General features: G+C 41.1%; 1 protein-coding gene across 4 annotated transcripts in view; it reads left to right on the top strand.

The window, feature by feature from the left end:
* TXNRD1 (thioredoxin reductase 1) overlaps window positions 1-25,225 on the top strand; it is a 63,958-nt gene that overhangs the window by 22,112 nt on the left and 16,621 nt on the right. For all 4 annotated transcript variants that reach the window (XM_060113574.1, XM_060113575.1, XM_060113577.1 and 1 more), the window contains 10 exons: window positions 34-156; window positions 1,625-1,697; window positions 3,261-3,380; window positions 11,016-11,158; window positions 11,569-11,684; window positions 13,734-13,959; window positions 16,448-16,540; window positions 17,129-17,205; window positions 18,505-18,661; window positions 24,734-24,841. In XM_060113574.1, coding sequence (XP_059969557.1) covers window positions 70-156; window positions 1,625-1,697; window positions 3,261-3,380; window positions 11,016-11,158; window positions 11,569-11,684; window positions 13,734-13,959; window positions 16,448-16,540; window positions 17,129-17,205; window positions 18,505-18,661; window positions 24,734-24,841 — 1,200 coding nt within the window. In that variant the 5' untranslated portion in view covers window positions 34-69. The remainder of the gene's footprint in view (window positions 1-33; window positions 157-1,624; window positions 1,698-3,260; window positions 3,381-11,015; window positions 11,159-11,568; window positions 11,685-13,733; window positions 13,960-16,447; window positions 16,541-17,128; window positions 17,206-18,504; window positions 18,662-24,733; window positions 24,842-25,225) is intronic.

Below are 25,225 nucleotides of genomic sequence, written 5' to 3'. Positions count from 1 at the left end.
GTTATTTTTACTTCCATTGTTTTTCTTCTTTAGGCTTATCAGGAGGGCAGACTTCAAAATCTACTGAAAATGAATGACTTTGAGGATCTCCCCGAGTCCTATGACTATGACCTCATCATCGTTGGAGGGGGCTCAGGAGGACTGGCAGCCGCTAAGGCAAGGCTTCTTGTGTGTTCTGGGATATGGGTAGAATAGTCACATCCCGAAATACCTTCTCCAGGTTCCCTGTGGAATTTGTTTGAGCTACTCTTGTGACGTTTTATACGTTAACTTGGGCAGGGAACGTTAAGGACATTTTTCCAGGTTCAGCTGTATATTCTTTGTATAAAAATACTGGGGCCAGTATTTTGGGACACATTTTCATTCATTTTAAGTTTGGTTGATTTTTTTTTTTAAGATAATAAGGGGTTTGCATGCAAATGGCTTGAAAAGAAATAAATATATTTTTATTCTTTATAAATACAATAATTATTAGTTGTTTTCACTTTGATGATTTCCCTAATCACAGAACCTCCTCCCCAATAGAAAGATGGAGAACAGTTGGATTTCTTAAGCTTAGTTACTAAAAGTTTTTGCCTCCCCTGTGTATGAAATGAGGTAAGAGTGTATCCACTAACTCTGTGGCCTGGAGGTGATGGAGTACAGGATGTGTAAATACAGGAGATTAGGAGTACGGCTCCTGGCCCTGAATTGAGATACATTTTCCATGTGTGAGGGGCCCTTGTGCCTGTCATTGTTCCCCATCACCTTGTTTTAAAAGCTGAGGTAGTTGTCCTCCTCTAAGGTGTAGCTTGTGATGAATCAGTAAAGGTCGATTCAGATGAAGCTGACCAAATTGGGAGCAGGCCAATGTCTGGCATCAAGCATTGCTTTGCTGTAAATGATTCAGGAGTAATCTCAGATTTTTTTTTTTTATTCTAGTGGTGGTGGCTTTGAAGGACACATAGACTCAGTCCTTTCAAATAATCTTTGGAGGTCTAGTTGCAAGTACACAAAGCTTATTCTCTGAGAAAGATAAAGGATACTCTGAAAAATGAACTTGTGATGGTTGTTGTCACTCCCCTAAAATAGATTCGGAAACCTTATAGAGATGATCAACTTCTCCATTGGTTCTTCACATGAACATTTTAGGAAATCTGACAATTTCAGAAGAAAAACTTTTCCAGTATTCTGTTTAGAAACTGAAGTAGATAAAACTTCGAAGTACTTATAAAAATATTGTCTTACTGGATACAGGTTGAATCAAGGATTGTAGACTATCAGTATATCTGTTTTACTGCCTGTTTACCACTTGCTTAGAAATGGCCACATATTTTTCAGATTATTGCTTAATTTATTATCATTTGGCTGGAATTACATAAGAGGATTCTAGGGATTCCAGCTGACTCGGACAGTTCTGCAACTGTAATCTGCATATTCTTTAAAGCTACCCTTATGACTAAGTATTGCTTAACTTTTACCTTGGAGTTGCACTAATGGTTTTGGTATATGAAATTCTCAGGTATTAATGATTGGTTATGCTTTAGGCATTATAGCTTAGTAAAAATAGCACGGGTTTTCAACAGCCCATTTCCAGTCCACCATGTTAACCATTCCAACTCATTTTAATAATTTTGTTTTCCAGGAGGCAGCCCAATATAACAAGAAGGTGATGGTCCTGGATTTTGTCACTCCAACCCCTCTTGGAACTAGATGGGGTAGGCTTTTAAAATACCTTAGAAGTGACTTTGTAGGAGCAGGTTTTTCCCTGGCCATTGGTTTAAATGGCCCCTAAAGTCCAATTTTAAAATTAAAAATTAAATAAGGAAAAAAAACCCCTAAAACATGGAAGTCTTTCACTTGTGCTAAGTTAAAATGGACTGCAGTTAAATGTTGAAATAGGTAAGTTTTATCAAGATGACTCAGCTGCTTCAAATTAGAAGGAGGCAAGAAGAAATCTGGATAAGACTGTGTCACAATTCCTAATTCATTCATCAAATATTTGTGAAGGTGTCACTTCTGTGTCGGGCACTGTTCTGGTGCTGGGTGTAGTCCCTCTGGCCTGTGGAGCTCACACTCCGTAATGACACTGGGCTAGCATTCTCCTGAGAGGGCTTCGATTTCCTTCGCTGTGGAGTCCACTGCCATCTTGCAGTCTTACTGATGCCATTTTGGCTACCTCCCCACCTGCCTAACAGAGACAAGTTATCACCATGTTCTTTAAACTCAGGGGCACTAAATCTTTTTTGGGGGGGCGGGTGGGGGGTGGTGTCATGAATCCTTTGGTGAGAATCAGCGAAGGCTGTAGACCACCTCCGTAAAGAGATGCTCGTATACACCAAACTTTCTTTGTGGTCCCAGGCCCACTGCAGTCCAGCCACGCCCAGCTCAACAACCCCTTTATCAGTTCTACTCACAGGGCTGGTGGCAAGTGTAAGGTTGTGCACAAAGTAAGGCTTCAGTTTCTGGCATTTTTATCAGCAGTCAATTAATTTTGAATCTTTGAAGTATGTGGAAGTTGTGGAAATCTGCTCATTTTCATTTTAGGGTAATGTTGCTCTGTTTGGTCTATAAGGCTCTCTGAACTTAGAAATGTCACGAGACTTAGGAATAAACTCATATAAACAGTGTTGGCTACATTAAGCAAATAAATTATGATGTTTAATAGAATAGCACTGGTGCTTGGGGCAGGCCACCCCAAAATATGCACAGTGGCATATTGATTATTTTGAATTAAAGTTACTTAAGAAATGGCCAGTGCAAGAGGGACACTCTGGCTCTCCTTTTTGTCTCTGAAAGCAGGAAATAAGTCACGTGAAAGGTGCACTTCCTGCATCTGGGGGTAGAGAGGCAGCCTTTTCACAAAAGATAGGGAATTTGGGGCTGAGGAGCCTATTGTGCACAAACCTGTCACCTCTTTAATTCATCCCAAGCCTAAACTCTGTTTAGATTCTTAAATAATTGGGCACCCAAAACCTAAGTTTCTTTGTCCTGTCAATTTCTCACAAATGTATTGTTTCTTTGTCTAAAAAGTATAAAAACTCCCTGCTTTGGCTACTTCTTAGGTCCCATTTCTGTGAAACCTTCATGTGCACAAATTAAAATTTCTTTCTTTTTCTCCTGGGGATCTGTTATGTCAAATTTATTATTAGTCCAACCACAAGAACTCAAGAGGGATAGAAGGGAAATCTCCTCCTCTGTGATGTTAGTAATAATCATTGCCCTTTTTCTTTGGAGGATTGTAATACAGGCTATAAACTGATTTCTCAATGTTGTTGCAGGTCTCGGAGGAACATGCGTGAATGTGGGTTGCGTACCTAAAAAACTGATGCACCAAGCAGCTTTGTTAGGACAAGCCCTCAGAGACTCTCGAAACTATGGGTGGAACGTCGAGGATGTAGGTATGTGGGGGAAGCTGCTCTTCCGTTTGTGCTTCTGAGGGGTTCGAGCTGGGATCTTACAATGTGCCATCCATCTAGCAAGTAACCCGGAAGTCGTTTCTGTTGTTTGTTTTTTTAATGGATAAAAATCACTGCGGTTATCCTGCGTCATGTTAGCTCTGTAGCTATTATTATGTATGGTAAGAACAGATATTGCACTTGGAGTACCTTTTTATAATAGGAAACCAGAATTCTTTCAAATAAATTCTCATAATTATATAGAGTTTCCTAAGGAAGTGCAAACTACATTTGCTTTCCTTTGAAGGGATTACATTTTTCTCTCACCAGAAAAGTCTGTTCCATGAGCTGATATTTGGGGCAGTTGTTTGTTGAGAAGGGGGTTTTGTTGGATTAAAAATATTTAGACTACCATAGAAACCCTAGAAAAGTTGAAGAGGGATCTGTTGACTTTAGAAGGGTGTAGATGACATTATCTGTAGAAGAATAAAATGAGGTCTGGCACAGCTTCCTGGCTAATTAATTACGTAGGTCACTATGTCCTTGAAGAGTGAGACTCCAACCCTTATCTGATTTTAGTTCTGAGGGGACATTCGAGGGAAAATCTTCTAGCCAGCAGCTAGGGTAAATTGTTTTGTGGCTTTTTCTGAGTTTTAATTAACAGTTATTAGATACCCATATGTAAAAGGTATACACACATGCTTTGAAAATTTTTGCTCTTACTCAAACCTAGTCATGCTTCCTTTGTTGATGCTTTTACTTGAAGTTTTCTTACGCTGGGGTCATATCTCTTTCCTCAGACCCTTAGAAGGCTGCTTTCTGTCTGTGACCTTTGGAGGCCCGAGGCTGGTACTGAGAGTTTCGTTATTTGGTTCTAAGGTGCCATGCTCCATGTCCTTTCCCCTTGCCCAACAAAAAGGCAGTTGAGCAGACTCTTGACCTATGGAACATGAATTTAACACTTCATCTGCTGATGGTCCACCTCTGTTTTTCACCTCTGCGCCCCCGCACCTCCCAAGTATTTACTCCCGTGTCTGAATGCCCAACTGAGTCTCCCGTTGATCCACTTTTTCCCTTCCTGGGAGCCTACTATCAATGTACTACCCAGTTAACAACAGAATCTCCCTTCAGTTAATGTATTAGATTTTTTAGTAGACTTAGAAATCCTACTAGTGAAGTTATATAATATTACTATCGAGTGCTCACTCTTTGTACTTGAGTCTGTGTTGGGGAAATACAGAGATAAATAACACAGATCTGTAGGTACAAGGTTTTGTTATCATTGATGTACCAACTAAGTACCTGGGAGCCCGGAGGTGGGATCGGTAAATGATTTAAGAGGTGACTGGAGATGATTTTTTAGATGTTGTGTCCTTGATAGCCAGCAGAGGAGGGGAAGGTCAGTTCATTTAGACAGTGAAGGAACGAGGTACATATTTGAAGAATAGTAAATACCCTGGCATCTCTAGAGCAGGGAGCATGTGGGGAACATAAACGAGGACATGTGCTGTGGGCTGAACACCCTGGGTGGTTTGGGACAAGGGTAGGAGGAGGAATGTGGACCAGCTTAGGGAGCTGCACAGTTGTGTTGAGGGCAAGTTGGAACAGAGGTTTTGTGATTGTTGGGATAGTAGCGGGAAGAAAATGGAGAGAGGAGATAAAGACCATAGCTGTAGCAGAAAGGAAGCTACCATCTTTCCCCACTACCCACCTCAGCCTCCTGCCAGCCTTATGGATTCATCGAGGTCGTGCAGGACAGGAGTCGTGATTAAAGTCAGATCATCTCATTTTCCTCTTTATTCTCCATTCCATCTTATTCCAGTACATATGTAAGCCTGCTGTCCCTGGAGGGAGATCCCGTTGTTCCATTTGGCAGACGAGGAGACTGAAGCTCTAGGGGGTGGAGTAGTGCGCCCACGTCATAGCTGAGAAATTGGCAGCACTAAGGTTTAGACTGAAGCCTTCCTGACTTCACAGCAGATGGAGTGTACACAAGTGGTGTTCTTTAAGCCCTCGTGGCTTCAGTGGCAACTCCTTTGTAGGACCAGAGTTTTAGGAGCTGTTGTAGGGGCAGGTACTTTCCGAGCTTTTGACGTGGCTCTGTGTTTACCTCTCCTCACCATGGTCCCCCCAAAAGGGGCAAGTTCTATATGTGGTCTGTAGGCCATACTCCTCTGGGTCTTTGGGAGGAAAACCTAAGAACCACTCATTTTATTTTCTAACCACTCTCATAGGATCTGTGATCCCTCCCAGCCCCGTCATTCCACACGTACTCGTTTCTACCAGTATTCTCAGTGAGACTTCTTTCCCCAGAGCACCTAGGGTTAAGGTCCTTCCTTTGCCCCATTAAAGTGCAGGTTGTTGGCATAGACAGACTTGGGCACTAGTGCTGACTCTGCTATGTACTACCTGTGTGGTGAGGATTAAATTCAACAGCGTGATTAAAATAGCTGCCACTCAGTGAACGTTAGTTTGTGTCCCTTCCTCGTGGACTTGCTTCTTGTAACTCTTCCATATTGAGAACGTCAGTAGATTGGAGCAGACTCCGCCAAGCACTTTTCTTGGCTCTTGGTTTAATGGGTTGTAGAAAACATTTGTGGGTCTTACAGGAAGTTGTATATTTGAACAGTTTATTTCCCTCTTAAAGAGAAGGACATGTAACAAGAATGCTAATCTGAAAAAGTCTAGTATTTGTTGGGAAAAGTAAGGTTGTTCCAAGCAAATTTTGAATTGTGCGGTAATAATTTCCATATAGTGTCTTCTTCATAGTGAATGCCACTGGCCCTTAAATCTCGATCAGTAACAGTTCTGGAGAGCTATAACTCAGAGTCATGAAAATGTTATTCATTCATATAAGGTCTAGTACTCAAATTGGTATGTAGAAGTAGTGGATGTTAGCTTTAAACTGTCAACTCTTATGAAAAATGAAGTAGGTGGAACAGAATACTTAGTTTGGTGAGAAATGTGGGAAAGTGCATATAATGGGTCTTTAGAATCTTTAAGAGATAAGTATAGGCGTGTGCCGAATGAATTTTATTAACAGGGTCAACAAAGTATAATTCTAATAAATTCAGAATCAGGTGGGTGGTAAAATATAACTTGATGAATTGACAAACCTTCTTTCCAGCAAAAGAATATATAGGTAACTGTCACGTAACAATAATAACTCCTTTACTTATTTATGTTGAATTTATTTCTAAATTACATGATAAGGAACTAATAAGTGTACAAAGACGAGGCAATAAAGAAGCCACTACCAGCACAGTCCAGATCTGCACATTAAAACCAGCAGAAGCTCCTGAATTCCGTGGGGTTTTAAAATTTGAACCAAATCAAGTGGTTGGTTCACTTATTTTTCTATCCCTACAGAAGTTATTTATTCAACTAATTTAGCAGTTTTAGCTCTTTGGTGTTTCTTCCCCTTTTCCAGATTTTAAAGTAGAAATATATAACTTTGTATACCTCCCACCCCTTGTATGCCTTTGTCAGCAGCAGCAATCCCAGAGTCTTTGACGAGAGCTGTTTGAAGAGCTGTGCCTGCCGTTTAAATCCCTTCACTCTTCCGAAATGGAAGCCTGGTGGTTTGCTTATTGTCATCTTCAGCTTTTCTCATTAAGCCTTAGGAGCAAGCTGTGGCCTGGCTGTGGGAACCACAGGTGGGCGTCACGGGAGTGGCCTGCTGTGCCTGCCCGGACCAATACCGGGGAAGAGGAAGCCCCCCACCGGGGGAGCAGTCGTTGCCTCCCTCCTTTTGTGCTAAAATGCTTGTGGTGAAGAATACGGTGGATTTAGACAAACATTGCTTTGTCATTAGATCTTCGAGGAAGAAAGAAACTTGGAGGTGTATTTTTCAAATGAGAAACCCCTAGAGGCTGCTGGTCCGTGTTCCCAAGAGATGAAGCATGAAGGCTTATTTTGCAGTTTTGAGAAAGAAACACATCTAGTCTCATGTCCTGGACCAAAGAACAGCACTCCCGTTTTCTTGGAAGACTGTCCTCTCTGACACTGCAAATAGCTCTGAGCGTGGTGAAGGAGGAAGGGCCCTTTGGACCTGGACCAGGCAGCACAGCTGAATCTGCCTGGTGATGGGGTTGTGGTGGGGGGGTGACATATCCAGTTCTCAGCCTGTGATCTGCTCTTTTCCTAAAAGCTCCAAGCTGAGACTGTGCCGAGAAAAGAATTAAGTGAGCTCAGTCATGTAAACTGGATGAATCGGAACTTTCTGAAAGATTTATTGGCTTCATATTTTTTCAGATTTATCTGTTTGAGTTCTCTTGTGCTCAGGAATTAAGTGTGCCTTTAAAAAAATTAAGCGTTTGTGAAGTTTTAGGATCCCATTGTCATTACAGAGAAAGCAAGGTCATTGCTTTGCAGTTGGGGGCTTGCAGAATTTCTGGATGTACGTATTCTCCTACCACACCCCTGAGGGTTCACGTACAGTGTGTCTGTGCTGCCGTGAGTTTATGTGTGGCCCTGGGCAGGTCACCCATCCTTCATTTCCCGTGTATATAGTGGAAGGGATTTGTGCCCCTTCAGGGACTTTGAGGGGCACGTGAGCAGCTGCGGCGCAGACGTCAGGATGCTAGGAGCTCTGTTGGTTTGATTAGTATCCTCGAACCCAGGGCTGTGCAGGAGGACGGGGGCGGGTCAGGAGCATCCGAGAGCTGGCTTTAAGACCCAGTTGCTGAGGTGGGCGTGAGGGCACACCCAGGTGAGACACAGGTCCTGCCTCACCAGCTAGAATCCGCATCGCAGAGGCTCGGCATTGGATTACAGCTGGTAGACCAAGCCGCGGAGTCAGCAGGCCTAGGGGAAATGAGGGGCCATGCCAGCGGATGGGCTGAGTGGGGTTGGGGAGCGTCCAGGTGGTATTTGGGAATGCAGGAAGGCAGTGGACTTGGGGCATTACTGGAAGGCAGGGCAGCCCTAGAGAACTGGGGTTCTGGGCATGTAATCAGTCCAACAAGGATCCAGTTACCACCAGCAGGATGTAAAGTAGGAATTTGGATTTTATAAGACAGAAACTCAGTTCTCAGAATGGAATGCAAGACCCAGGACCATAGGAGCAGGTAGAGTACCTTGGTGCTAAATCCTAAACTGGTGGGCTGCAGCTTTTATTTTTTTTAATTAATTAATTTATTTATTAATTTATTTTTGGCCGCATTGGGTCTTTGTTGCTGCGTGCGGGCTTTCTCTAGTTGCGGCGAGTGGGGGCTGCTCTTCGTTGTGGTGTGCAGGCTTCTCATTGCGGTGGCTTCTCTTCCTTGTGGAGCACGGGCTCTAGGTGCGTGGGCTTCAGTAGCTGTGGCTCTCCGGCTCTAGAGCCACGGGTTCAGTAGTTGTGGCGCACAGGCTTTGTTCCTCCGTGGCATGTGAGATCTTCCTGGACCAGGGCTCGAACCCGTATCCCCTGCACTGGCAGGCGGACTCCCAGCCACTGTGCCACCAGGGAAGTCCCTGGCAGGCGGATTCTTAACCACCAGTAGGCTGCAGTTCTTAAATTTCTTCTGCCTGAGCATAACCACACTAGAGATTGGTGCCTGCCTACTGTACCAGAGGATGAAGGAACTTTGGTAGAGAAAGGGGGTTTAAGGAGTTTGGAAATCAGATGGGGCCTGACAGTTACAAAGGAAGGCTTTAACAACAGAATTAAGGTTGATTTAGGTCTGATCATTGAATTTGAATGTCTGTCATTGAAATAATTTATTGGTACTATTATTTAGGCCCAACTGTGTCTTCTTTTTTTTTTTTTTTTTTTGCTATACGTGGGCCTCTCACTGTTGTGGCCTCTCCCGTTGCGGAGCACAGGCTCCGGACGCGTAGGCTCAGCAGCCATGGCTCATGGGACCAGCCGCTCCGCGGCATGTGGGATCCTCCCGGACCAGGGCATGAACCCGTGTCCCCTGTATCGGCAGGCGGACTCTCAACCACTGCGCCACCAGGGAAGCCCCCCAACTGTGTCTTCTTTTAGAGTATGGTATCTCCTGTAGGATTAGCAGAGTAGAACCCACTTAGTACTTCTACCACTGTAAAGTTTCAGAAATTAATCCTGCCTTTGATCTCATTGTTGTTTCTCCGGGGCTTTATTGGCACATTGTGCTGGACAGTTTCTAATTGTAAGGAACTATAGCAGAGGGTAGTTAGCATCACTGGCCCTTGGGCATCCCTAATTCACAGGGACAGCCGAAGCCACCACCAAAAATGATGTCTGGGATTTGCTTAAAATATTTTAGTAAAAAGACGTATATGTAATGAGATTGGTAAAATGTTGGTAATTGTTGCAGCTAGTTGATCGGCAAGTGGGAGCGAGTTACACTATTGTTTTCCATTCCTGGTGGGGAAACAGTGAGTCCTGCCTCGCCTCCTCTTTTTATAGTGGTGGTGGACGGACGCCGGATGGACAGGCTGGTTGAGGCTCCCTGCAGAATCCCTCATGCCCCAGCACGTAATCCTCCTGGCCTCGTGACCACAGTGGCCTCCAAGGTCCCTTTTTTTTCCTCCCCAACTGAACTGCTCTCTGAAGGTTTGCACCAGTTCTGACAGTTTATGGTTCTATTAATTGAATCTTTATCATCTGTGCTCTGGGAGGCCACAGGCCAATTTCTGTGCTGTCATTCCTACTTCAGAGGCTGGCCACTGGTACTCATAGAATTGATTGCATCACTTCCTGCCTGACCAAGCTACTTATTTAGCCCTGGCTCTAAGACTCAGACGCTCATTTCTGTGACAGAGGCTTTCAATGCATGTTGATTCTCTTCTCCTTCCTTCCAAACCACAGCTTCCCCAGAACCTGCCTTCTTCTACCACCAGAGTATATTTTACCTGTATCTTATTTTTTTTTTCATCGTCATTGTTGAAGTTAGTAATGAATGAATGACAGGATTGATTTTTATCCATTGAAATTTAATATTATATTAGTGCCTTGGCTCAAAGGATTCATTTTATGGTAGAATTTTAAGACTCTTCCTTTCTTTGGTGAGATGGGAAGTTTGGGAGGCAGTGAGGCAGGCTCTTAAACTTCTCTGTCTAGACCAGGGATCAGCAAACTTTTTCTGTAAAGGGCCAGATAGTAAATACTTTAGGCTTTGTGGGCCATCTGGCCTATGTCACAACTGCTCACCTCTGCAGCCGCAGCATGAAGGCGGCCCTAGACAATACGGAAATAAATGATCGTGGCTGGATTTTATTTACAGAAAAGGTGATTGGCTGAATTTGGCTGGTGGCGCCTTAGTTTGCCAGCCCCCTGGTCTAGACACTGTTAACCAGTTTGGTAACTCCAAACCTGGCTACATCAGAATCTCTTAGAGATTGTTACACATTCAGAATCTTAGGAATCTTAGGTTCTCAAGAACCTAAGTACCTTGTTACCCCAGCAGTCAGTGTTCACAGTCCAAGGTACAATTCCCATTCGTTTCTAGATAAAGAAGAAGAAACTTTGGGTATGGTTATTTTAGTCTTAAGAACTGCCAGGGATTCTGCACTATTTAACTGTATGGTAGTTTTCTAAAAGGGAAACATATTTGAAGTTGAGAAGGTTGTTTATGTGCTTGAAATGAAGGACTTGCCCGTTACCTGGGAAATGACATTTACCAGGTGGCAGCGGAAAAGCTAAGCATTTTGTCGTACCTTCTCGTGCAGTGAAACATGACTGGGAGAGGATGACAGAAGCCGTCCAGAGCCACATTGGCTCTCTGAACTGGGGCTACCGTGTGGCTCTGCGGGAGAAAAAGGTCGTCTATGAGAACGCGTACGGGCAGTTTGTTGGGCCTCATAGGATTAAGGTAACCATGTGACAGCATAAGCAGCTGTTTTTGGTGTGTTTTTAAGCTTTTGTTGGGGGAGGAAAAGAGAAGGTGATTTTCCTAATAAAAGTGACAGCCACTGTGACCCAGACCGTCCAGTTTGGTGATGTTGCAGTCACTTCTTAGGGACTTTGTCTTGTGGTGTAGGAAAGGGTAATCTGGATTTGGGGCCACACGAGCTGGAGTTGAGTCTTGGCTCTGTCGCCTCCTGGCATTGGGACTTTGAGCGATCCCTTAACTACTCAGAGTCTTAGTATCTCTTTCTTACTGCATTAGCAAGTTTTTATGAGGATCAAATAGGGCAGTGTGGTAAAACAGCCTTTTTAATTATGTTTACAATTCTAAAGGATAATAATTTATTAAAAATTAATATATTGGTTCCTTCGTAGGCAACAAACAACAAAGGCAAAGAGAAGATTTATTCTGCAGAGAGATTTCTCATTGCCACTGGTGAAAGGCCACGTTATTTGGGTATCCCTGGTGACAAAGAATACTGCATCAGCAGGTAAGGACAAATTGCAGGGAGAAAAGGGGATTTATGCTTTTTCTTTTTTCTTCAAATACATTTAATCCTTTTCCTGAAACTTAGTTTTTCCACCACATTTTTGTCCAGAGGGACAGGGAATTAGGAAAAAGAGAAAGGAAAAACTATTTTAAACCAGAGAACATTAAAAAAATTCAGAACTATAAACATTGGTCGGGCTTCCCTGGTGGTGGAGTGGTTGAGAGTCCGCCTGCCGATGCAGGGGACATGGGTTCGTTCCCCGGTCCGGGAAGATCCCACATGCCACGGAGCGGCTGGGCCCGTGAGCCATGGCCGCTGGGCCTGCGCATCCGGAGTCTGTGCTCCGCAACGGGAGAGGCCACAGCAGTGAGAGGCCCACGTACCGCAAAAAAAAAAAAAAAAAAAACAAACACATTGGTCATCTTATCACCAAGAGTTAATATTGCTGCTAACATAAAGATACATGCTTACAATATTTATATTTGAAATTTATATTTGTGTGAGTATATATTACACGTGTATACTATATAAAACCAGATGGATTTCACATTTTATAAAATAATTGATAGATACGTTTGTTTTTGTTTTTTCAAAACTAGAATCACATATTACCTTTCTGTAGATACTAAAAAAATTAGGGGATAGCAGGCCATTTAGAGTTCTCAAATCCTAGTTTTTCCTTACTCTTTGCCATTTGTATGGTTGCATTGTCAGTGTAGAGGGACCTTCTGAAATCAGTGAGTCAAGCAAGAAGGTTTTGCTGTGTGGTTTATTTTTGTCCATCAAGTGATATAATACTGGTGGCATTATTGTTCAGGAGTTTTGAATTATGAAGCATTAAGACATTGTTGATAAGTATGTCTTCTTGGATGCTTTTTGCCCAGGAGTTTCTGGTTTTCTGATGGTGTGTTATAAATTACTTGTTTTCAGCCTTTTTTTTTTCTTTTTCTTTTTCTTTTTTTTATAATAGGAGTTTATCCTTTGAGCCTCATCGGGGGCAGCTCAGATGCCAACTCTTGTCATTGCTGTCTTGGATGGGCTCCCTTCTCATACTTTAAAAAACTCATCTCCCAACAATGCTTTTATGATCTCTTATGTCTTGTATCTTCCTCACTCAGCTAGAAGATTCTGTCAGGTTTTACTTTTTATAGTTGGTTTTCATATTATAAAACCCATATGTTGAAAGTTTTTCCCCACCCCTCTCCCCACTCTTTTTTTTTTTTTTTTTTTGTGGTACGCAGGCCTCTCACTGTTGTGGCCTCTCCCGTTGTGGAGCACAGGCTCCCGATGTGCAGGCTCAGCGGCCATGGCTCACGGGCCCAGCCGCTCCGCGGCATGTGGGATCTTCCCAGACCGGGGCACAAACCCATGTCCCCTGCATCGGCAGGCGGACTCTCAACCACTGCGCCACCAGGGAAGCTCCTTCTTCTTCTTCTTTTTTTTTTTTTTAATACTTATTTATTTATTTGGCTGTGCTGGGTCTTAGTTGCTGCACATGGGATCTTTTAGGTGCGGCATGCAGGATCTAGTTCCCTGACCAGGGATCGAACCCGGTCCCAATGCGTGGAGTCTTAACCGCTGGACCAGCAGGGAAGTCCCTCTCTCCCCTGCTTGATAATTGGTGTTGTAGGTGAGGGGAAGTAACACCCGGTTTGCACCTCAGGGAGAGCTGAGTGGTGGGAGGAGGGTGGGAGTTTGGGTTTGCAAATGTATGGTTGTAAACATGTAAGTGGAGAATTATTCTGGATAGTACAGAATAAATTTGTTTGACTGGGAGTTGGGCTAATGTCAGAGTTGTATGGTTTACTGTGCTCAGCCACGGTAGCTCTAGCTGCTCCCAGAGCAGCTGAGTGGCAAGAAAGGAGAGTGTCGAAGACATTATAAAAACTTCTCAAATATTATGTGTGCAGCTAATTGAATGTTTTTAATCTTAAAAGTGTCTTGTTCTTAGGAAAGTAAAAAGGTCTACTTTGATATGGTCATTATTCACATATGAACATTTTTCTCTTCTTTCTTTTCTTCCTTTTAAAAAAAAATTTTTTTTTTCAGTGATGATCTGTTCTCTTTACCCTATTGCCCGGGTAAGACCCTGGTGGTTGGAGCATCCTACGTTGCTTTGGAATGTGCTGGATTTCTTGCTGGCATTGGTTTAGATGTCACTGTTATGGTACGGTCCATTCTTCTAAGAGGATTTGACCAGGACATGGCCAACAAAATCGGTGAACATATGGAAGAACATGGTATCAAGTTTATAAGACAGTTTGTACCAATAAAAGTAAGTGGGGTTGCCTATATGTTTGTTGATTCTATACTCATGTTAAAAGACAAGAGAAGAGAGTTGGGGGTGAGTGATAGAAGCCCCTTTCAGCATTATAAACCATTGGGAATGCTGTAATTCCTCAACTTGTGTGATTTAGGTGTATAAACTGGTACCTTCCTACCACCTAAATAGCTTTGTTCTTGTTTGCAGATTAATAATTTCCTTCCCTTCTCAACTTTACCACCTTTATTAGTTCTCTTCTGCTTAATGCTTTCCTTTATGCATTCCATTATTTTATTATCTTTGCTCTATTATACTTGTTTCTTTTACATACCAGTTATTTAAATAAGAGTTTAAGATGACTGATTTTTTTTTTTCTTTCAAAAGACATTTCTACTTTGTATACAGTATAGTCCACAGATGCACTATATTATTCTGGCCTCCCTGGAAATGATTATCTAATTTTGTTATGTGGGCTGGCCTTTTTTGCTCATTTAATCTTCTTTTGAAAATGCTGAGTAATATGCCAAGTTATATTTGAGACTTGTTAACATTACCACAAATGTTTTGATACATAAGAGTGGCAAGGGGCCTCCCTGGTGGCGCAAGTGGTTAAGAGTCCGCCTGCCGATGCAGGGGATACGGGTTCGTGCCCCGGTCTGGGAGGATCCCATATGCCGCGGAGCGACTGGGCCCGTGAGCCATGGCCGCTGGGCCTGTGCGTCCGGAGCCTGTGCTCCGCAACGGGAGAGGCCACCACAGTGAGAGGCCCACATACCGCAAAAAAAGAAAAAAAGAAAAAAAAAAAAAAAGAGTGGCAAAATCGACCACTCTGCATATCTCAAAGTAACAGTTTCCTTTAGGGCAAGTAAGGATGGGACCGTTTTGTTAAAATTAAGGAATTTTAGCTGTCATTTTAAAAATTGCTTAATGGGTTAATAACTTAGGTTTTTTGTGGGACCTTGAATCTCTTGATGCTGATAATCTCTTGATGAGCATGGGGATCAGAATGACTTGGGTTCAAATGCTGTTCTCCCAGTTTCTTGGGAGAATTCTGAGAGAATTACTTAACTTCTCTGGGCCTCAGTTTCTTCTGTAAAATGATGATAATTGATAGCACCTATCTTAGAGTTCTCATGAAGATTGCGTTAGCATTACGACGATGATTAGAAAACGACAGCTGTATGTATATGCTATACTGATAGAAAAGTGGCATCTTCCTTTATAATATCTTAACATTTTGGGCATTGTAGGCCCTTTGAGAATGTGGTGGACTGTCCCTAGTGAAATAAGCTTGTGTCAGTGTACATAATATCTTGCTGGGGTTACCAGGGTGTCCCTGATCCCCGTAGGCAGGTGGTGAACGCTGGCTGTATTATAAAGTGACCCAGTGGATGAAGCCTTCTGTGAAGAGGAGGGAGAGAGAATGCATTTTAGGCAAGAATATAGCATGTGCAAAAAGGCCATAGGGAATGAAATTGTTCTAAAGGCAGAAAATGTGCTAGTTACAGGAAAGGCCTGACTGGAACACAGAAGTGAATGAGGCAGAAAGGAATTTGAGGGAGGGATGAGGCCTTTAATATTTTTAAGTAAATCTAAGCCATGGACCAATTCAACTCTTCTCCAAAAACTAGAATATTTTAATTTAAACGGAAAGACTTTTCCAGTATGTTCAAAGGGGCTTAACTACATAAGAAAGGAATGGAATTTTAGAAGGGAATCTTTACTATTTGTTGATGTTGAAAATAAAATGACGCTTCATAGTTTTCCCACACAGAGTGTATTGTATTTTAAAGGTAGGGTAGAAATTGCAGTTGATTTTATGGGTCTCTTCAGTAAGTATTATACAGAAACCCATGATTTGGCTGTTGACATCTATGTATAGTAGGTTCATATGTTCAGACTCATTTGCCAGAGCACAAGTACCAGGGCTTGCTCATCACTCCTACATCCTCACCTGAAGACAACCCCTAGTTATGACAAGCAGACATACCTCCTCACCCACTGTGATTTTTAGGGCTTTCTAGATCTTATCTGTATCGTGATTGATCTGTTTCCATGTCTATTCTTTGTTGACAAAGCTGAACATATGTAGTCAAAAGGGAATCTAAGAATGTGAGCAGCATGGGATGAATGGTTCTGGGTAAGTCATAAGATAGGAGCCTGGCAGAAGCAGTAAGTCATTGGTTTAATTTTAGAGATTGTAGTATACTTTCTCTGGCTTTCTCCTTTCCTGCTTTCTCTCTGAATTTTATTCCGTTTGAGAACTATTTGAAGGAAAGCCCCTCTAGCAAACATTAAGCAGTGAGAAAGAAGGAAATACATAAAAGAACCACATGTCATCCTAAAGATGTTAATGCGAGGGAGATGGGACATAAAAGACCTTCCAAGCCAAATTTCATGTTTTAAGTTGGGTTAACCAGATAGAAGGAGAGGACATAATTAGCCATCTTGATATTGATACATGTCTTTATCGTGGAATAAAACTTCATCACTTTTGTAGGTTGAACAAATTGAAGCAGGGACACCAGGCCGACTCAGGGTGGTAGCTAAGTCCACTGATAGTGACGTAACCGTCGAAGGAGAGTATAATACGGTAAGGAATGGACCTCGGTCCTACTTCATTAGAAAACAAATAGTGTGCTCACTGGATGTTTGCTGGGTTGCTAGTTCTAAAACCCTTGGTTCTGTTCCTATTCTAAGACACCTTTATTACTTATGATATTATAATTTGTTTTGGTACAGGGATGGATTCAAATATTCTCCACTATAACTTAAATATTGTTTATCAGATGGCTATTAAAAGGTATTAACATTTAAAAATGAGCTAGAATTTCTCTGCTCCATGTTCTTTCATTTTCCCAGCCCACCACTTTAAAAAAATAACTTATTTCAGTCATAGACTATGCTGTCTTTGTTGCTATACTTGGCTAGATTTATTAAGGAATTGTTAACTCCCTTTTTCTTAACAAGAAATGGGTAAGGCTTTTTACTATATCATGTTTAGAAGATTTAATTTAAATGGTTTTGATTTGTTTAAACTCTTGCATTATTATCTTAATAGAATATGTCTTTCCAGGTCTGGAAAATGAATCACATCGCCTTAATAAACAGAAAAAATATGATTAAATAATTCATGCAAAGCCTTTCTATTAACAGTCACTATATATTAATAATTTTTCAGGTATTGCTGGCAATAGGAAGAGATGCTTGCACAAGGGAAATTGGCTTAGAAAACGTGGGCGTAAAGTTAAATGAACGGTAAGAAAAAATCTTTATTATGTTTTATTAAGTACTATTTCAGTTATTTATAAGATCGATTAATACTGGAGTTTTAGATCTTAAAGTTAGTTTTTACCATAGTTGGAGCGTTCCCTTTTTAAGCTTAGAAGACTCCTCTTTCAGTGGCAATCATGATATTTCCTGTTTGTCTTTTTTTTTTTTTTTTTTTTTTCCTTTTCAAAATCTAAATGAGAGATACACTGGCTTGCATTTTGTTTCTTTAATGTATATGTGTACAGAAAAAGATCCAACTTCCCAGTGAATTGCAGGTATATGCTTTGAAAGCTTCATTGAATATGCAGATCTGAACCATGTTCAAAGCTACCAAGTTTTAGGATCACTAGAGTGATCGCTACATTTCTAGTGACAGCTACGAGTCTGAAAACTTTGATGTTTTATAAGTTAAAATCCCTTTGGACTATACCACTGCACTGGGTAATTGAGACTCTGTTGTCTGCTTACAGGAGTAGCATGGGGTATTTCCCAGTATCACCCTTCTTATATCCAAGTAAAAACAAGTGCTCTGAGAGGCTAGCTGCCTTGGAAATTGAAAATACAGGGTGCCCCCTCTACCCGCTTCCAGGAATAACATTTATACAGAAGAGATTTCTTAATCTTAGTGTGAGCATTTTTGCTTTATTATTTTCTTTCCCCTTTGGGTTGGAGAGACAAGGGAGTTGAGGAGGTCTGATAAGATTGAGCAGACCAAGTGTTCCACCATTTTAATAACCTACTCACTTGTTTCCAACTGGGGCCAAGGTTTAGATTTTGTATAATGTTAACAGCTAACACTTATTATGTACTTACTGGGGTCCATGGACTATTGTGCTTAATGTTTTATACACATTCTCATTCAGTCCTCACAACCCCTTAAGGTAGATGATGGTATTCTTTTTCTTCTCACGATTATTCCCATTATCATTATTCCCATTGATAGGTGGGAAAATGAGGCTTAGAGATGTTAAATAGCCCTCCCAAGATCACAGAGGTAATAACTAACAGACCTGGTTATCACACTTTAGAATCCTCATTCATTCTTAACCACTGTGTTCTACTTTTCCCATTCTAGGGTTTCTTACAGTTTTCTTATTCCTTTGATTTTCAGAAGAGCTAGAATCTCTAAGCTTTTGGTTCCTCTGAGTTTTGTTGTTGTTTTGGTAATACATGAGAACATTGCCCTCAGAGCCACAGTTTTGGGCTTCTTTGGGAGAAATGGGATTTTGATCTACTTACTTAATAGTGGTAATTGATGATGATTTTAACTGAATGAATTTGCAGGACCGGAAAAATACCTGTCACGGATGAAGAGCAGACCAGTGTGCCTTACATCTATGCCATTGGCGATGTGTTAGAGGGGAAGCTGGAGCTCACCCCAGTGGCAATCCAGGCAGGAAGGTTGCTGGCGCGGAGGCTGTATGGGGGCTCCGCTGTCAAGGTGAGTGTTCGGGCTGTCACCACGGACATGCTGTTGTAATGGTACCTCCCGGTGCTCTGTGTAGGGTGGTTGTGAAGTTTTCCAGGTCTTGAATAATTTAGTTATTTTGATGATGGCATCCTAGATGAGCTTTATTAACTCTATTCCAGACAAGACATTGTTAAGACCACTGTACCTTTGTGATTTATTATGGAAATTGTCACTCTTAGAATCACACTGAGAATAAAATGAGCCTGGTTAATCAAGTTTCAGCACTGTTATGTTCCAGATACTCCTAATAGTTGCACTTTACATCAATTTCATTATTACCAATTTGAGTTATAATTTTCTAAATCTTTTTATGGTCCCTGTCTAGGCTGCAAAAGAATTGGGGGATCTAGGTAGTAATGTCAATGTGCAGAGCTATTTAAACCAATATTCAGGCTTTATTCCCCTATCCTTTCTAAAAACAGATCTTCTGCTCTTGGAATGTTGAATGTGTAAGTGATTTTAAAAGTCATTGCAGGGGGGCTTCCCTGGGGGCGCAGTGCTTGAGAGTCTGCCTGCCGGTGCAGGGGACATGGGTTCATGCCCCGGTCTGGGAGGATCCCACATGCCGCGGAGCGGCTGGGCCCGTGAGCCATGGCCGCTGAGCCTGCGCGTCCGGAGCCTGTGCTCCGCAACGGGGGAGGCCACGGCAGTGAGCGGCCCGCGTACCGCAAAAAAAAAAATTAAAAAAGTCATTGCAGGAAATGGAAACTCTTGGTTGTGTCTCATGGGACGAGATGTCAAGAAAAGAATAAATATGCTCTAATTAGCTTTTTAAGACTTTTTAAAGAACAGTTTTAGGTTCACAGCAAAATTTAGAGGAAGGTATAGAGGTTTCCCTTATATCCCCTGCCCATTACCAACGTTCCTTCCCTAAATATTTTTTTAAAAGGATTCTAGAAATATCGATTGTAAAGAATTTAGTCACTGCCCATTTTCCTTGTGCATAAATCATCATGGGTTCATTTAGTTTGGTTACAGCAACTGAAACTTCAAAGAATACTGCTAGTAGAATTTGTGACAAGCATTTTGAATGTACCTGGGGTTGGTTTGGATTGTAGCATGATAAAATCTTATGTTTTGAGGATAACAGGATTAAGGTTAAAAAGGGTTTTTAATCCAGGGTTGTCTGATCATCCAGGGAATAGTAGTTGGTTCCTATCACTATTTGAAATAAACTTAACTACCTCTTTAACTGTTGGAGTTTTTGAGTAATGGTGAACCAAGAAAGGGGTATTCAGAAATAAAATGTGAGGTGCATTTAATTTGTTTTTGACCTTGAGTCATTGTGATTTCCTAAAATGGAGTTTTTTTTATACCAATAATAACCAGAGGGCAAATATACAAAAATTTGGTACTAAATAAATTTAAAATTATTGTAGCACAAAATTTCTTTAAAAAAAAATAGTGAATCCACTTACTTTGGACATATTCTTCTATGTGTGAGCATGGTACTGTATTCTAGCATCAGCCAGGTAGAGCAAATTCTTAAAGTGCCTTAAGCTTTTATCAGCATCAGAATTTAATGTAAATTGAAATTAAAGGACTCTTTTTTTGTTGTTCGTTTTTTTCCCCCGTTTTTAGTCTGACTAATATGACAAGTGCTTTACCGAACAGGAAAATAGACAGGTGGTGCTAAGTCCCTGAGTTTGAAATCTCACCAGTCTGTCCTTCAAATATAGTAAACAAAGCTGAAATGCTAATAGATATCTAGGTTAATTGTATTTGGGGAAATTACACAGTTTTGTTTTGTTTTTAAAGAACTGCATAATCCTTTTAATTTTGCCCAGTATGCATTAATAGAACATTCGCACATATCTGAGAACGTCAGAGGATCCACATCTGCCTGCCTTCCTTCCTTCTTTCCTTTTAAAGGAGCAGCTCTCTGTTGAAAAATTCAGCTTAACATAAACACCTGCCTAAATTAAATCTGTTACGGGATTTTAAGAGAACCCAAATTGAATCATGGGTGTTTGTGTCTTCCCTCAAAATTGATAATGTATTCATTGCTTCATAGGAGTGTTGGGAGGAAAGGGGACAGAGAGTGGCTATGTTTGATGTGCTTGGCACTGCGCTAATAAGTGCTGTATACACATACCTCGTTCCACCTTAGGGCAGCTGTGGAAAATGATGACATCTTACAGGAAATTAGGTAATTGTCCAAGGTCACAATGCTTGGAGGCAGCCAGGGCATAAATCCAGTCCACATCTGATTGTAGGTACTGCTGTCTTAACCATGAAACTGTATCGCCTAAGAGATAAGGAAGATTTGGGAAGTATGGATTATAAAACGTGCTGAGGATAGAGCAGATGTCTCAAGACTTAAAGAATCCACCACCAAGTACAGAGGTGCTTCTACTAAATAAAATGAAGTGGAAAATATATTGGAAAAATTTTAACGAATCTTTTTTAACAATGATGATTAAAGTCATTTTCAAAGCTGCTAAAAATATTTGCCACTAAATATTCTGTTATTTTGGGAACAAACATAAATGAAGGAATAAAAAAAATGTTTTTATCATTTCAAAAACAGAACAGGTCATAAACCTGAGTCAGCCTGTAGATGATGGACATTCCACTAAGCCCTTTAAAAAGCCAGATGATAAGGCACATGTACCAGCTTTAGAATCCAGTGTGATGGGCACTCCAGCTGTCATCTCCAAGGACCAGTAGTTGTCTCTTGGATCGTTTTAGAATTGCTCTCAAACACTTGAAATACTTTTATTTTCACAAATAACAAATGTTAGCATCTTCATTATTACTTAAAGTGGTGCTTTGTAAATTAGTTCAATTTTACAGTAAATGTAAAACTATTTTATGTGGAAACTATAGAGAAACCACGGTACACATATCTGCAACTTGAGAATGGGTTGTGTTCTAGAAGCTTATTAAGTTGTTTATTGTGAAAACTGCAAAGTATTTTATCCAAATAAAGTATTAAAAACAAGGATTACATTTCTCAGGCTAGGCCACAATAGTCTATTTAAGCCAATTGGAAACAATTTTGAGACCAAAGAGAAAAAATGTCTTTTATGTGGATCCAGATTCCAGCTGATACACCATTTTCTGCCTGAAGAACTTCCTTTAACAGTTGTTTAGTGCATGTCTGCTCAAGGGGAATTCCTTGGCTTTTTTTTTTTTTTAAGTTTATTTTGCCTTTATTTTTTTAAAGATATTTTTGCTGAATATAGAATTCTAGATTTACAGTGTTTATTTAAATATTTTCCCATTGTCTTCTGGTTGCATAGATTCTAAAGAGAATATGCCATCATTTTTATCTTTGTTCCTCTTAAGATTTTCTTTTTAATCACTGTTTTTTAGCATTTTGATCATTGCATGTTTTGGCATTCTGCTGGTGGTATGTAGAGATTTGGGGTTTATCTGTTCATAGTTTTCATCAAATTTGGAAATTTTTTAGCCATTCAATTAATTTTTCTGCTTTCCCCCTCTTTTTTTCCCCCCCTCAGCCTCACATTAATGAATGTTGGTTCCCTCAATGGGTCTGTAGGGCTCTGTTCATGTTTTTCTCCCTGTTTCTATGCTTCATTCTTTTAGAGAGCCTATTGCAGTGTCTTCAAGTCCACTGATCTTTTCTTTTACACTGTCTTGGGATATAAATCCCATTCTGTGTAGTTTGCACTTCAAGCAGCTTCTTTCATCTCTACAAGTTTTACTTATTTAAAATATATTTTCCTTTTCTCTCCTCAGCGGATTCCTATTTTTCTCTCGTTTCTTGAGTCTACAGAACACATTCATAATAGCTCCTTTAAAAAAAAAAAAGTATTTATTTTTTTTAATCTTTGGCTGTGTTGGGTCCCCGCCGCTGTGCGCAGGCTCCCTCTAGTGCAGCGAGCAGGGGCTACTCTTTGTTGCGGTGCGCGGGCGTCTCATTACGGTGGCTTCTCTTGTTGCGGAGCACGGGCTCTAGGCACGCGGGCTTCAGTAATTCCGGCACGCGCGCTTAGTAGCCGTGGCTCGCGGACTCTAGAGCGCAGGCTCAGTAGCCGTGGCTCGCGGACTCTAGAGCGCAGGCTCAGTAGCTGTGTCACACGGCTCAGCTGCTCCATGGACTGTGGGATCCTCCCGGACCAGGGACCAAACCCGTGTCCCCTGAATTGTCAGGCAAACTCCCAACCACCGTGCCACCAGGGAAGTCCCTATAATAGCTCTTTTAATGTGCTCTGCTAATCCCCTTATCTCTTTTGCAGTGTCTGTTTCTGTTGATTGATTTTCCTCTTGGTATTAGTTTGTGTGTTCTTGCTCATTTGCATGTTGTGTTACTTTGGATGGATGCGGACTTCGTGCATTTTACGCTGTTGGCGGCTGGGTTTTGTTGAATTCCTTTATATAGTGTTGGACTTTGTTTTGGTGGCCCGTTATGTTACAGGGGATTAATTTTATCCTTGCGTAGCTTGCTTTTCACCTTTTTTAGGGTTTGTCAACAGCAGTCTTTCATTTAGGCCCAATTTAGTTCCACTACTCAATTGTTGCCCTTCCAAGGACTCTGCCCCGTTCCTCTTACTACGAACTCTTTGTCTACTCTGGCCTGTGGGAACAGAAACTGATTCCCGTCCTGTAAGAGCTCTGGTCATTTGGGGGCTCACTGATTTCCAGTGGTTCTTTCCTCACCCTTGAGTGCTTTCCTCTGGCATCCATTTACAGATCAGCCCTCAGCCCAAATCTCAGGAGGCCCTCTCTGCAGATCTTAAGTTCTCTTTGTGCAGCTCTACCCACTTTGGTGTTCTGCCCTGCAGCTTCGGGCCACATTGGCTTCCCTGAACTGGGATCTCTGTCTCATTAACTCAGAAAGACCCTGCACTCTGTTCCCTCTCTTTGCACCAAGCCCTGGAAACTGCTCTGGGCAGGAGACTAGAGCAATCGCTGGTCTCACCTCATTTGTTTCCCTTCTCACAGGGACCACAGTGCTGCACACCCTACCATCAGTGTCTTAAAAAGTATTTCATATTTGTCCCGTTTTTAGTTGTTTAAAACAGGAAGTAAACGTGGTCCATTATGGCTGTAAGTGGATGTCTGCCTTTACTTTTGAATCGGAATTCCAAGGATTTGTGCTCTTTTCAGAGAAAAAAGACTATACTATTTCTAGAGGGAGGCACATTTTAAAAATCTCACCCTACGGTGTTAGAGAGGGAGAATTGTATTTTTCATATTTTAAGTGCTTACCTTAAATTTAGGCTTTACCTCTAGTTCCAAATGTGACTGGGTAGGTTTTTTCCAAATAGCATTGGCAAATATATTTGGCACTTACATAATTACATTTTTCACAATTCACATCAGCATATCAAAGGCTCTGAGGAATCTGATAGTTGAGAAACCTGTTTAATTTGCTTAATATAGCATTTTACAAACTTGTTTGACTTCAGAACCCTTCCGTCATCTACGCCTATTAAAATGTGCTTTGGAAATACTGTCATAATCATGAACTTTTTTGTTGCTGTGGTCTTCATTACCATTTTAATGGCTGCATAAGATTGCATTGGAAATATGTACTACAGAATCACTTCCTTATTTGCATTTTAAAGCCACTCCAATATTGCCACTGTTGATGAGAACTGCGGCATTGCTCAGTTAATGCATGTGGCTTTTGCTATATATTAAATTATTATTATAGATTTCTAAAAGTGGTGTTATTGGGCCAAAAATTATTAAATGTTCTTATGGCTCTTGGTTTGTATTGCCTGATTGATTTTCCAATAAAGTCTGTTAACTTCTGCCACTAATAATAGGAGACTTTAAGCATTGGGTGCACTGGTGTTGTTTTTGGCTGCTTTATTTAAGGGAGAGAAAGTATGTCCTTGTAATATCTGTTGGTAGATGGGTGGAGAAGCCACGCAAATCATTTATTCATGACTAGTATTAACAGACTTTAAACCTCTGCTGAAATTTTATCACATCAGTTAATGGTTCTCAGCATAGTAGGTTTTTATTAGTCTGCTTTCCGCTCCTAAATTTGAACCTTTTTGAAGTATATGCTCTTTTGAGTTAAAATTCCTTCTGTCATAACTCTTTTCCTCCATTTTGAAACAGTGTGACTATGAAAATGTTCCAACGACCGTTTTCACTCCTTTGGAATATGGTGCTTGTGGTCTTTCTGAAGAGAAAGCTGTGGAGAAATTTGGGGAAGAAAATATTGAGGTAAGTTCTACTCTTTACTATTACTTTTCCCCCCAAAATTTAAAATAATTTTCAGCATACAGAGAAATTGAAAAATAGCCAAAAGAATTTCTGTATACCCATTATCCAGATTCATGTATTATTAACATTTTGCCCATTTGTTTTATACTTTGCATGTTCTCTTCCTCTTTCTTTGTGCATCTGTGTGTATTTCTTTTTCCTGAACCATTTGAGAGTAAGTTGAATGCCCCTTTACCCCTAAATACTTGAATGTGTATTTCCTATGAACAAGGACATTTTCCTGTATAACCACACAGTGGTTACTATTTTTTAGACAATGTAATGTTGATACAGTACTTTTATCTGACCTGCCTTCCATTTATCAGTTTTATCAGTTGACCCAGT

This window comes from Mesoplodon densirostris, chromosome 11 (assembly GCF_025265405.1).
Source record: "Mesoplodon densirostris isolate mMesDen1 chromosome 11, mMesDen1 primary haplotype, whole genome shotgun sequence".
NCBI lineage: Eukaryota > Metazoa > Chordata > Mammalia > Artiodactyla > Ziphiidae > Mesoplodon > Mesoplodon densirostris.
The sequence above is the reverse complement of the archived record's forward strand: the minus strand, read 5'-3'. Positions and strand labels throughout refer to the sequence as shown.